We start from the raw sequence: 13,878 nt of genomic DNA on the forward strand, positions 1-13,878 counted from the left end.
GGGTCTCCAACCTTGGCAACTTTTAAGACTTGTGGATTTCAAAGCTGGCTGAGGAACTCTGGGAGTTGAAGTCCACAAGTCTTAAAGTTGCCAAGGTTGGAGACCCCTGCTCTAAGAGACTATTGCAGCATCTTAATTTCCAACTTTAGTTTCAATTACACAGGGATGGGCTTCAAAAATTTTAGCAAGGGGTCCTTTACTTTGTTGCTGGGTGGGTGTGGCCAGGTCAGCCTCCTGCACCATGGGGGGTGGGATTTTTGCCCTCCCCAGGCTCTGGAGGCCTTCATTTCCAGCCTTCCCAAACTTCTGGGAGGCCTGTTTTTCCCTCCATGAGCCTCTGCACATGGCCTGCACTTACCTGCATCTGAAACGGGATGCATGGGGACTCCTGGGAGGGGAAGGCCCAGCCAGGAAGGTTCTCCGAACTGCACAGAATCTTAGCTAGAGGTTCTCCTGAACCCCCAGAAGCCCAAATTATGTGCAAATGTGGCCGGCTGATAAAGGCAGTGGTTTGATTTGCATTGAAACGAAGCACCAAGAGCTGCTTTAAAAGTATTTTAATCTATATGTATATACCCAGTATACAGCATTGTACTGTGCTACCTTACATTTTTATAGAGACTAACCGTAAAAATGTAAACACTCGAGGGGAGCAGAGGTACTGATGGGATCGTAAGTTAGGCCTGGGTTTTTGCTTTCTTTTAAGCAGTGACCAGGTGTAGCCTGTTCCAAACGGGTGGGGTGGCGAAACTGAAATGAAAATGACTGCAATATCCCGTGTGCCATTGGGGCAGACCGTCCAGCGTGACTGAAGGATGAGATGAAAGAAAGAAGGCACATGGGTCTCGGCGGAGCGGGGGAAGAGTGACAAATCATCTCCCAAGCATTTGCTTGCTGGCACAATTTCCCCAGGAACAACCAGTAGTTTGCATAGTACACAGATCTTCACTCTATTTTTTTTTCTTTCTTTAAAGAAATCCCCAGATTGCTCTCCCAAGAGCAGCCTGGAGACAAGCAGGACCCAATCTGCTTCTGCCAGGTGCCTCACCATCCATCTACCTTGGGGAGAGTGGTAAGAAAGAGGTCTCCCCTCTTAGCTCCTAAAAAAGGCTCTACAGCTATTTGTGTTCTCGGTTCCCTTCTCCTCCTCCCCCCACCCCTCCTCAAGTCCCACGTTCCCTTCAAATAAGACAGTAGTGCAACCGGAAGTCTAGGCTAGGCCAGTGAGTTGAGTAGATAGAGCTAAATATTTTCAAAGCCTCTGCATACCAAGTCTGTACAGTCAGGGAATATTATTTATCAACCCCGTTTTCTGGTCCAACGGTGACTAGCCACCTGGCTATATAGCATGGCGTCTCGCTCGAGTGCTGAAAGGATGGGGAAGCTCCGAAGCGGGGTGCCAGTTGTCCTGGGGACAGAGAACAGATTTCTCTAAATGGGCTGCAAAAGAGCCCTCTAAGTTGTGTGTGTGTGTGCGCGTGAGCACAAGGGGAAAAGGGACTGGACCTCTTTGAAGTGTGCTTTTGGGAAAGAGGTCAAGGAGCTTCCCGACCCACCGTTCTAAGGGGCAAAGAACTAATCCACAAAACTGGGGTGCACAATCCGACCCACTTAAAGTCCGAGCAGCTAGCGTATCACAGAAAAGTCTTGCTTGGGCCCAACTCCCTTTAGGCTGCTGAGAAAAGGCACCTCTGCACAAGGGCAGAGAGGCTACTGGCTGACTTAGTGCATTGCCTGCAGATAAATCTCCCCACCCACCCACCCCTGCCCTCCCTCCCTCCTCAACAGTCTCTTGTGTCTGCCAGGCATTTGTGCATTTGCTGCTCTAGCATAACCCTGAGACCTCCACAGCACCTCAGGGTCTTCCTCTTCCCCAATCTCAACATTTGGAATAAGACACGTGTGTCAAAAAAAGTCTTGGAAATTTCCAGGGCTGCCTCCGGTCTCTTCCCTAGGGCAGTTCCTGCATTTTGATTGTCTTGGCAGCAAACTATATATATATCTCCAACTGAAGCTTTGGAGGGCGGTGGCTCTCCCGGCTACAGTCAGTCACAGAAGCGCTTGCGGGGGACGGTCCGGGCTCTGTTGGACCGGCGGATCTCTTGCTTGGCGTCGCGGCAGCGTTGGCAGATGAAGACATCGGGCACATTGGACTTGCGGATCTTGGCGCAGGAGAGGTGTATCCAAGTCGCGCACTCATTGCATTCGATCATGGGTCGCCCAGCAAAGGGCTTTAAGCAGAAGCAAGTGATGAGGTCCCAAGCGTCGTCTTCTGCGTAAAAAGAGGGGGGGGAAGGTTTTATGAACGGCACCCTGGCTTGTTTTTCTCAGCTAGCCACGCCCCAAGCTAACGTTGTGATTAATAAAGTGTTTTTTCTTAAAACTGTTTAGAGCAGCGGTCCCCAACCTTCTGGCTTTGCAGGCTGGGGAGGGGAGGGGGGAGGAGGGGATGGTTCCGCGCAAACAGCGGGCAAAGCACGTGCACGCTCCATCGGTGCAAGCTGCTTGTGCAAGTGGAAATGCACATGCACACATGCAACCTGGGGGTTGAGGATCCCTGCCTTAGAGATGGCTATAAAATTAGCTGTTTTAACTTCCTTTCATTTTCAACCCATGCCAAATGCTTGAAATGCCGTGCCTGTAGTGATTGAATAGAACTTAGAATAACTTTATTGTCACTTTAAATGTACACTAATCCAGGAGTCTCCAACCTTGGCAACTTTAAGCCTGGCGGACTTCAACTCCCAGAATGAAGACCCCTGCAACTAATTGGCATATATTCAAATGAAATTTTGTCGCATACAGCTCTCAATGGGTCAACCACCTCCAATATACACTACATGAGCGTGAATAAACAAACAATACAAAATTATACCTATGCCCACATATATGACACAGAGAAAAAACACTTTCTAATTCGGATGTATGCATGTAAATGAGCCTCTATAGCAGCATTTCTCAACCCTAGCGCAATTATAAAGACGTATGTGCCTCAATTCCTAGAATTCTCCAGCAGCACAGCATTCTGGGAATTGAACCCCACTGGTCATAAAAGTTGCCAGATTGAGAATTGTGACTCTCTGGGCTTATTAAAGAATTCAACCAAAATGCATTTGCTCCCCCTAATGGCAGTTGGCCCTACTGCCCCTTAACTTACCATCTGTTTTGGTGTCTGAGGCTGCAGTAAACTCTTCGGGCTGATCTGCAAGAGGGAGAGAGAAAAGTATCAGGTAAAGAAGAGGGCCTGCTTTATGCATCAGTTTGCACAGCATCCTTCCACCTAAAAAGAGCAAGCCATGTAAAGTGATAAAGCAGCCACTATGCCTTTAATTGATCTGGTTTAAGCAGCTAACCATTCTAAATCAAGAGAGTCATCAAACTTTTCTTGCCGCTTATTGGCTCCTGATGTTACACCGTAAAACGTTGCCTAATCTCTCCATACACAAACTCCACTAATGATGGAGAACTACCATCGTCTGGCACTCCTCAAAAGTAACAGGATCGTTCCCAGGGAGGACACAAGCCAGGTCACTTCCACCAGTTCTCTAAGAACACCAGTTCTCTAAGAACTCAAGGAAAGAAGCAACTTAGAACTAAGGAGAAATTTCCTGACAGTTAGAACAATTAATAAGTGGAACGACTTGCCTTCAGAAGTTGTGAATGCTCCAACACTGGAAATTTTTAAGGTTATGTTATGTTAAGACAGCGATTCTCAACCCAGCAACTTTAAGACTTGTGGACTTCAACTCCCAGAATGAAGACCCCTGCAACTAATTGGCATATATTCAAATGAAATTTTGTCGCATACAGCTCTCAATGGGTCAACCACTTCCAATATACACTACATGAGCGTGAATAAACAAACAATACAAAATTACACCTATGCCCACATATATGACACAGAGAAAAAACACTTTCTAGTTCGGATGTATGCATGTAAATGAGCCTCTATGGCAGCATTTCTCAACCCTAGCGCAATTTTAAAGACGCATGTGCCTCAATTCCTAGAATTCTCCAGCAGCACAGCATTCTGGGAATTGAACCCCACTGGTCATAAAAGTTGCCAGATTGAGAATTGTGACTCTCTGGGCTTATTAAAGAATTCAACCAAAATGCATTTGCTCCCCCTAATGGCAGTTGGCCCTACTGCCCCTTAACTTACCATCTGTTTTGGTGTCTGAGGCTGCAGTAAACTCTTCGGGCTGATCTGCAAGAGGGAGAGAGAAAAGTATCGGGTAAAGAAGAGGGCCTGCTTTATGCATCCGTTTGCACAGCATCCTAGGTCACTTCCACCAGTTCTCTAAGAACACCAGTTCTCTAAGAACTCAAGGAAAGAAGCAACTTAGAACTAAGGAGAAATTTCCTGACAGTTAGAACAATTAATAAGTGGAACGACTTGCCTTCAGAAGTTGTGAATGCTCCAACACTGGAAATTTTTAAGAAAATGTTGGATAACCATCTGACTGAGATGGTGTAGGGTTTCCTGCCTGGGCAGGGGGTTGGACTAGAAGGCCTCCAAGGTCCCTTCCAACTCTGATGTTATGTTATGTTAAGACAGCGATTCTCAACCCAGCAACTTTCGAATGGGTGGACTTCAACTCCCAGAATTCTCCAGCCATTTGCACACTACAATGCGAACAGGGTGCCGCAGAGAGTATCCAAAAGAAAATGAACATCTGGATGGGTTGGCCTAAGTCTATTTAAGGGTTGATCGTTGCAGATCTACAGAAGGAGCTGATCCCTTTAAAGCAGAGCTCTCCAAACTTGGCAACTTTAAGACTTGTGGACTTCTAGAATTTCTCCGCCAGCCATGCTGGTTGGGGAATTCTGGGAGTTGAAGTTCGTAAGTCCTAAAAATGGTTGAGGGAATTCTGCTTCATGCTGGCTGGGGAACTCTTGGGAGTTGAAGTCTACGTATCTAAAAGTTGCTGAGGCTGGAAAACACTGCTGTGTTAAGGGGCCGTGGGCTAAGTGGATCAAGTTTAGCTGTTGTGTCTGGTTAAGGGGTGGGGGGTGTCACCCTTGTTGAATTTCTTCTAAGATAGGGGTGTCAAACTCGCCTCGTCAGGGTGTTGTGATGTGATGTATCTCGACGTTTCCCTCCCCCTTCTCTAAACCCAGGGCGTGACGCATCCGGACCACAGACTGCAAGTTTGAGAGCCCTGTTCTAAGAGCACCAGTACTTGGAGACTTACTGCTAAGTTGAGGGGCGTCTTCTGCAGGTCCTTCTGTGCTTTGCTCCACTGTGTCCCGAGAGGCAGAGGCGTTTCTCTCCTCTTTGCATGTCCCTTGTTCCTCAGTCTTCTCTTCGGCATAAAGTCCAGGGATAGAGTCTTTCTCCACTTGCTCTGGCAGAGGTCTGGATGGGAGCTCTTCGAGACAGGATTCCAGCTCCTTTGCTTCCGTGCAAATCTCGGGCGTTCTCTGTGCATGGTCCTTCAGGGGCATCAAGCCCTTGTCCGTCGCCTGGTTCACGGTGAGTTTCTTTGATGACGGCTTTCTCTTCTTGGTTTGCTGGTGCTGACCAGTGCAAAAGCTACCGGTTATGTTAGGGCAGGTCAGCAGCTCTCCTGCCCCCTTGTAGGTCGCGTTCCTGCTTCCTCCATCGTCTGAAAGCACTTGAGAGTCGTAGGACTGGGACGATCCCCAGCTTTCGCTGTCTTGGGTGCTTCCGGTGCTGTTCTGAGGGCTCCTGTTGCCTCGGTATGTCCATGGCTCATTCTGGGGATGGGAAAAAAAGAAGAGAAAGCCGTGTGATTTGCCTTATTGCAGATGGCAGAGAATGGGAATTCCTGTAGAACAGGGGTCTCCAACCTTGGCAACTTGAAGACTTGTGGACGTCAACTTGAAGACTTGTGGACTTCAACTCCACAAGTCAACTTGAAGACTTGAAGACTTGTGGACTTCAGCTTTGCTGGCTGAGGAACTCTGGGAGTTGAAGTCCACAAGTCTTCAAGTTGCCAAGGTTGGAGACCCCTGCTGTAGAATAATATAGGGTCTCTCCCACATACAGATACCGGTATTTCAGCCCCCAGCTAAGGAAGGAAGGCGGAGAAAGGGCCAAGCGCTCGATTCCATGACCCCGATGCACTTTTCTTACCTCCTTTGGGTAGGGAATGTAGCCTGCGTAGGCTAGCACAAAAGTGCAGAATTGATTGAAGTCTTCTACAGTTCTCTGTCTTTTCTGGGGTGGCTGCAAAGAAACATGCAGGGATTTATACAAGCCTGGATCTCAATATCCTCCTACAATAGTTTAACATCAAACCAACAATCAAGTAAACAGGATCCCAATCAAGAAACTGCTGAAGAGCCATCGGTAAACAGCCCAACCAAGAATCTCAAAGACACACACCACACACGGACAGGCAAGAGAGCAGAATATAAACCGGCAGCAAACAACAACTCCTTAGTAGCACTGAGGATGTTACCTGGTTAGGGTAATAAAACGTCTTGCAAGAAAACAAGCCAGCTCAGAGAGCGCCAAGGATCCCTCATTTCAACCCCGAGCTACAAATATTCTCCTTTATTGGGTCCTTTGACAAGGTTAACGAACTAGCTGAGCATAAATAATTAGAGTGTCTTTATGATATTGCCCCAACAAGTAGAATGTCATGAGAACACAAATTAGTTGACAAAACCGAGGCTACCCTATTCAGTTCCATAAATCATTGCCCATCGTACCCATACCAAAAACCTACCATCTTGCCAATATAGCCTTGGTCAGCACTGTGAGCAAAATACCCTTTCAGGTGGATTGTTTGCTATCTAAGTGTAAGCACCTCTCTCCCTCAGAGGCAGGCCATTGCATTGTCCTGCTCAATGTTCCTGACAATCAACGCCGGGTCATGAAAAAACACGAATGCATCTCAAGCAGCAGCTAAGCTTGATTCATGTGGCAGATTCTGGTGTGGCCCAAAGGATCTGGGCTGGCCTTTTGGATCATCCAGTGCAGGGCTCTCCAACCTTGGCAACATGAAGCCTGGTGGACCTTCAACTCCCAGGACTTCAACTCCTCCAGGCTTCAAGTTGCCAAGGTTGGAGACCCCTGATCCAGTGGACATCTAGATGGATGCTTTTAGAAAGCTCACCAGCCTGGACTCACCAGTTCTCTCCACTGTGGCTTCCCAGCTGCAAATATTTGAAGTCTTCAAATATAAGACAATATTTAATTACACATCAGGTGAAAAATGCTTCCTTCTCAGTCCTGAATCTCAGTCAATGTCCTTGAGTTCCAACCCTATTTGCGCAAGGCTTAACCTTTGTGTGATTTTATACACTCCCACACCTGTATCATGTCTTTCCTTTATTATCTTTCACTCCAAGCTACAGTGCTCCAGAAAGCTGGCTGGGGGAATCTTGGAGTTGGGAGTCCACCCATCTTAGTTTGAAGTTGCCGAAGTTGAGAAACGCTGGTTTCCCTAGTTTTACCAAGACGGAAAATCAGTTATTTTAAAGACCAAGTTAAGAGATGGTGTGAGGATACAGCCACAAGGCATTTTATAGCCAAAACATGCTCTGTACCTCAATGAATACTGTCACTTCCCTGAGGATCCCAGCTTCTGTTATGTAACACAAGAACAAAAATTTTGTTTTTTAGCAGTTGGGACATTTAGCTTTCCTAAGATAGTCTAAACAAGGAGAAAATACTGTTGGCCACCCAATATCTTATCACAACCGAAAGGACAGCTTGGCCCTGTGGTTTTTCCCTCAACTCCAAAACCAAAGAGAAAGGGAGTGAATTCCAGCAGTAAATCTCAGAGCCTGGATCTCCAGGGAAAGGAACTCTCCTGCTATTTAGTGGGGAAGATGATAATAACAATGATAATGGTGTGGAAATGTGGAGACATTTCCCTGCAGGCACCGCAGTCAAAGCAAACAAGTTGGCTTGCCTGCAGACAAAGGAAAGCCGGAGATCAGATTCCAGCCAAAACAAGGGAGATTGCTGAATTCTTAACATCCTCCCTCCCCAATTTGAAGCATACCAAGACAATCTTCTTCTTCTTCTTTTTTTGCAAAAGGCTGGACTCAAATTGACCCAACACGTGATAGTGAGATGGGCTGGCCAGCATATAAATTTAATAAATAATACTGATGAAATGCCCTACCAAGCTGGCCCATGGGTCCAGCCCCCAAAGTTGATAGAGAAGCCAGGACAGGTACCCTAAGGAACTCTAAAAGGTAAAACTTTCTCTGTCAGCAATGGTGGTCATTGCCCATGTTGTCCAAAGATATTTTCCAGGGTCATGTGGCCAGCATAGCTATGCGCCAAAGGAACATTCTGTCATCTTCCCAGTAAAGTGGTTGGTAGGTACCTATCTATCTACTTGCATTCGCCTGCTTTCAAACTGATAGGCGGGCAGGAGCTGCATATATCCCCTTCTTTGTAAGGTTGCTGCAAAGCACCTGAAGCTAGGATAAGAAGCCATGGATGGAAATTAATCTCAAGGAGAGAAGCAACCTGGAATTGAGGAGAAATTTCCTGACAGTTAGAACAATTAATCAGTGGAACAACTTGTCTCCAGAAGTTGTGAATTTCCAACACTGGAAGTTTGGACAACAATTTGTCTGAAATGGTATACGGTCTGCTGCCTAGGTGGTGGTGGTTTTTTTTTGACTAGAACGGAGGTCTCCAATCTTGGCAGCTTTAAGCAAAGCTGGCTGAAGAATTCTGGGAGTTGAAGTCCACAAGTCTTAAAGTTGCCAAGGTTGGAGACCCCTGGACTAGAAGACCTCCAAGGTCCCTTCCAACTCTGTTATTCTGTACTCTGTTATCCATACTGAGAAATGCTGATCCTCACGGATGTTTCTTTCCTCTATTAAATTTAAACTTATGGGCCACCCATCTGGTTACCCAGAGCGTCTCCAGTTACATTTAGAGAAAAGAAAGTCATCAGAATGGATGCAAGGCCAGGAACGGGGGAATTCCCTAAAAAACCAAAAAAAACAACAACCTAGGCTTTCCTGCCAAATCTCAAAACAGGAAGGGAGAGGGGGCAGATATGAAAAAAGATCTTCAAAACAAAACGTACCCTGCCCTAACTGCAATCCATCTTTTTAGGGATGGAGGGAAGGAGATAAAAGCCACAAGAAGACTTAAAGCGACAGATCCACCAAGAGCTTGGAAATCCCCCCCCTTTTTTTGGCGGGGGGGGGGGGGGAGAATAAAACAGATGCTATAAAGCAGGGGTCTCCAACCTTGGCAACTTTGAGCCTGGTGGACTTCAACTCCCAGAATTCCCCAGCCAGCAAAGCTGGGAGTCGAAGCCAGCAAATTCTGGGAGTTGAAGTCCACCAGGCTTAAAGTTGCCAAGGTTGGAGACTCCTGCTATAAGGCACTGCACAACAGAACAACAAGACACAAGGACAGTTCCCCCCCTCCATGCCATCACTCTGTTTAACAACTGATTCCCACACCGTCAAATAATTTACTAAGCCTGTATTACTATTCTTCTTCTCTTCCTTCCTAGTATCTATCTCTTCCCACTTATGACTGTAACCATGTTGCTTGTATCTTTACAATTTATATTGTTTTTACTTGTTTCCTAGCACAATTCGATGATTCCTAAGTGTTGTATCTTTTTTTATTCTCGACGAATGTCTTTTATTCTCCTTCTAATACACCTTATGATGGATGATATACCTTATGATAAGATAATGTACCTTATGATTCTTAACAAATGTATCTTTTTACCTACACGGAGAACATATACACACCCAAGACAAATTACTTGTGTTTCCAATCACACTCGGCCAATAAAAAAAAATAAGATACAGAATAATATAAGGCCTGGTGTAGATGGTATGAACGGTTAGAAAATAGGAAAGCTAAGAAAACTGAATAATAGGGTAGAATGTAGATGAAATAAAGGAAGATAGATCATAAACGTAGGATAGGATTAAAATGTGGATATATAGTAAGAAAGGACTGCTCTGAATAGCTGATAAGAAATAGTGAGATATATATATATCTTTCTTACTACATATCCACATTTTAATCCTATCTTATTTTACGTTTATGATCTATCTTCCTTTATTTCAGCTACATTCTACCCTATTATTCAGTTTTCTTATCTTATATATATATTATGACTTATGACTGTATGACTGTAACTTTGTTGCTGGCAATCCTTACGATTTATATTGATATATTGAACATCAATTGTGTTGTAAATGTTGTACCTTGATGAACGTATCTTTTCTTTTATGTACACTGAGAGCGTATGCACCAAGACAAATTCCTTGTGTGTCCAATCACACTTGGCCAATAAAAAATTCTATTCTATTCTATTCTATATGCACTTATATATATATAAATGTCGCATGTTTGTCTTATGTTTTAATGTGTACAAATAAAAAAATAAATAAATTCTATTTTATTCTATTCTCCACACTAAGACCTGAGCAGAGGCAGGTGGGGGGGTGGGAGGAAAACCTTGTCCCATCCCCCACTCAAAAAGAGGGGGGAGGGGAAATTGGGACAAGGTTTTCCTCCCCCCTCCAAAAAAAAAAGGAGGGAGGGGGCAATTCTCTAAGGCAGGGCTCTCCCAACGTTGGCCGCTTTAAGTCTGGCTGGACTTCAACTCCCAGAATCCCCCAGCCAGCAAAGCTGGCTGGGGAATTCTGGGAGTTGAAGTCCAGCCAGGCTTAAAGCGGCCAACGTTGGGAGAGCCCTGCTCTAAACAGGAGAGGGCAAAGCCCCCCACCCCTTAATGCCATCTAGTCGTGCCGCGTATAAATAAATAAATAAATAAAATAAAATAATAAAAAAAGAAAGAAACCAGCAAGCTGAGGCGGCGCAAAAACAACCCCCTCTCCTCGTCGTCCCGTTTCTTCCCCCCTCCTCCAAAAAAAAAAAAAAAAAAGGGGCCCAAGCGGACTTACTCTCTTACACCCACACCCCAAACATCCCCACACGACGCCGGTCCGGCTCGAGGCAAGGACCAACCGGGGGAGGGTCGTCGCCGTCGTCCTCCCCTCACCTTCCCCTCCCTCCTCACGCTCCCACCCGGGCGGCGCTTAAGATGGCGGCCCCGCCACCGCCACCACCACCACCGCCGTCCTGGGCGAAAAGAGCCGGGAGGTTAAACTTGGCCGGCAGCCGCCCTGGGAGGAAAAGAAGAAGAAGCCGAGGAAGGTCTCCCGCCTCAGGTTGGCCCCCTCCGCCGGGAAATAAAATAAAAATAAAATAAAAAAAAGGCTGCCGGCCGGGGTCGGATAAACGCGGGACGGCCAATGCCAAAAACTCCGGAGCCGGGGCGGAGCCGCCGCCGCGCCAAAGACACCCGGGAGCGCCGCCCTCGCCGGGAGGAGGAGGAGAAGCCGCCGCCGCCTCTCCGCCCGCTCGCAAGTCAACGGAGGCAGCGGTTCTCTCCGACCCCACCCCGGAGTCGGAGACCGGCATGTTGGGGGAAAGCGGGGCTCAAAAGGGGAGCGGATGGATCCCCTCTTTTGCCCCCGTCCTCCGTCCCCCGGTTTCTCTTCGCCGCCGCCGCCGCCGCCACCCCGGAGTCAGTTGAGGAAAGCGGGGCTCAAAAGGGGAGCGGATGGATCCCCTCTTTTTGCCCCCGTCTCTCCCTCCGTCCCCTCACCCCGGTTTCTCTTCTCCTCCTCCGCCGCCGCCGCCACCCCGGAGTCAGTTGAGGAAAGCGGGGCTCAAAGGGAGCGGATGGATCCTCTTCTTGCCCCCTCCCTCCGTCCCTCCCTCCCACGCCCGCCTTTCCTCCCGACTCCCGGCCGCGTTCAGGACTCACCTCGTCGAAGGCGGGAAGCCCGGACTGGGCACCGGGCTGGCACCTGAAAATAAGAGGAGGAGAAAAAAGGAGGAGGGCAATTCTCTAAGGCAGGGCTCTCCCAACGTTGGCGCTTTAAGCCTGGCGGACTTCAACTCCCAGAATCCCCCAGCCAGCAAAGCTGGCTGGGGAATTCTGGGAGTTGAAGTCCAGCCAGGCTTAAAGCGGCCAACGTTGCGAGAGCCCTGCTCTAAAGAGGAGAGGGCAACCCCCCCACCCCTTAATGCCATCTAGTCGTGCCGCGTATAAATAAATAAATAAATAAAATAAAATAATAAAAAAAGAAGGAAACCAGCAAGCTGAGGCGGCGCAAAAACAACCCCCTCTCCTCGTCGTCCCGTTTCTTCCCCCCCCCTCAAAAAAAAAAAAAAAAGACGGGAGCCAAGCGAACTTTCTCTCTCACACACACACCCCAAAAATCCCCTCACGACGCCGGTCCGGCTCGAGGCAAGGACCAACCGGGGGAGGGTCGTCGCCGTCGTCCTCCCCTCACCTTCCCCTCCCTCCTCACGCTCCCACCCGGGCGGCGCTTAAGATGGCGGCCCCGCCACCACCACCACCACCACCGCCGTCCTGGGCGAAAAGAGCCGGGAGGTTAAACTTGGCCGGCAGCCGCCCCGGGAGGAAAGAAAGAAGAAGCCGCCGAGGAAGGTCTCCCGCCTCAGGTTGGCCCCCTCCGCCGGGAAATAAAATAAAAATAAAATAAAAAAAGGCTGCCGGCCGGGGTCGGATAAACGCGGGACGGCCAATGCCAAAAACTCCGGAGCCGGGGCGGAGCCGCCGCTGCCGTCGCCGCGCCAAAGACACCCGGGAGCGCCGCCCTCGCCGGGAGGAGGAGGAGAAGAAGCCGCCGCCGCCTCTCCGCCCGCTCGCAAGTCAACGGAGGCAGCGGTTCTCTCCGACCCCACCCCGGAGTCGGAGACCGGCATGTTGGGGGAAAGCGGGGCTCAAAAGGGGAGCGGATGGATCCCCTCTTTTTGCCCCCCCGTCCCTCCGTCCCCCCCCCGGTTTCTCTTCGCCGCCGCCGCCGCCGCCACCCCGGAGTCAGTTGAGGAAAGCGGGGCTCAAAAGGGGAGCGGATGGATCCCCTCTTTTTGCCCCCCCCCGTCTCTCCCTCCGTCCCCCTCACCCCCGGTTTCTCTTCTCCTCCTCCGCCGCCGCCGCCGCCACCCCGGAGTCAGTTGAGGAAAGCGGGGCTCAAAGGGGGAGCGGATGGATCCCCTCTTCTTGCCCCCCCTCCCCTCCGTCCCTCCCTCCCACGCCCGCCTTTCCCTCCCGACTCCCGGCCGCGTTCGGGACTCACCTCGTCGAAGGCGGGGAAGCCCGGACTGGGCACCGGGCTGGCACCTGAAAATAAGAGGAGGAGAAAAAAAGGGGAGGTTAGATCGGGCCGGGGAAGCAACCGGGGAGCCCCGGAGACCGGCGCCTTCTGCCCGGCAGGCCGAGTGCCCCGCTTTGGCCCTCCTTCCCTCCGTCCGTCCCTCCCGGGCTTGGCTCTTTGCAAAAGCGGCCCCGCCGGCTGCCCCACCTGCGTCCTCCTCGGAGCTGTTCATCCCCGCCGCCAACTCCAGCCGGCTCGGCTCGGCTGCCCGCCTGGTTCGGCCGCTGCTCCCCGCAAAGGCGAGGAGGGAGGGAGGGAGCGAGGATCGGGGCGCGGGGAAAAGGCTTCGATCGGCGGCGGTGGCGGTGGCCAGCAACGGGACGCGCTCCTTCTTTCTTTCCTTCCTTCCTCGCTCGCTTCTTCTTTCCTTCCTGGCTTCTCCCGCGGGGCGACCGCGACGAGGCTTGGCGGGACCGGCCGCTCGCTTTCCCAGCCCCCTTCGCTTGCAACCGGCGCCGGCTGTTGAGCGCCAACTCCGCCTCTCGCCCCGCCCACTCCCGGGGAGGCTCCGCCCAGCAAAGGGCTGGCGCGGGAGGCAGTACCACCTGGGGAGGAAGGGGAAGGGGCGGCGGCGGCGGCAGGCGCGCGGGGGGGGGGGAGCTGCCGCGGCGGGGATCTCCTCCCGCTTTTCTTCCCCCGCCCCCCCCCCGGGACTCGCTCTCTTGGATTCGCCCACCAGCTTGCTGGAGGCGGGGGGGGGAAGGTATG

At 50.1% G+C, this 13,878-nt stretch overlaps 1 protein-coding gene across 1 annotated transcript; it reads right to left on the bottom strand.

The window, feature by feature from the left end:
- Positions 1 to 379: 379 nt before the first annotated feature.
- On the bottom strand, positions 380 to 13,676 carry LOC131201269 (PHD finger protein 13-like). The gene is made up of 6 exons (XM_058189077.1): positions 13,318 to 13,676; positions 13,093 to 13,136; positions 6,101 to 6,193; positions 5,196 to 5,721; positions 3,158 to 3,202; positions 380 to 2,272 (listed from the first exon to the last, which is right to left on the bottom strand). The coding sequence occupies exons 1-6, from the start codon at positions 13,340 to 13,342 to the stop codon at positions 2,046 to 2,048; spliced, it is 960 nt and encodes a 319-aa protein (XP_058045060.1). The 5' UTR covers positions 13,343 to 13,676; the 3' UTR covers positions 380 to 2,045.
- Between the last annotated feature and the right edge of the window lie 202 nt (positions 13,677 to 13,878).

Source organism: Ahaetulla prasina, chromosome 6 (genome assembly GCF_028640845.1).
Source record: "Ahaetulla prasina isolate Xishuangbanna chromosome 6, ASM2864084v1, whole genome shotgun sequence".
In the NCBI taxonomy this organism is placed as follows: domain Eukaryota; kingdom Metazoa; phylum Chordata; class Lepidosauria; order Squamata; family Colubridae; genus Ahaetulla; species Ahaetulla prasina.

What these genes read in the sequence shown, in the direction of transcription:
- LOC131201269 (XM_058189077.1), bottom strand. Translation starts at nt 13,342, where the DNA reads ATGAACAGCTCCGAGGAGGACGCAG. An exon ending in GCTTCCCCGCCTTCGACGAG is followed by an intron (nt 6,194 to 13,092) that starts GTGAGTCCCGAA and finishes GTTTCTTTGCAG; the next exon opens with CCACCCCAGAAAAGACAGAG. An exon ending in CTCAGACACCAAAACAGATG is followed by an intron (nt 2,273 to 3,157) that starts GTAAGTTAAGGG and finishes CTTTTTACGCAG; the next exon opens with AAGACGACGCTTGGGACCTC.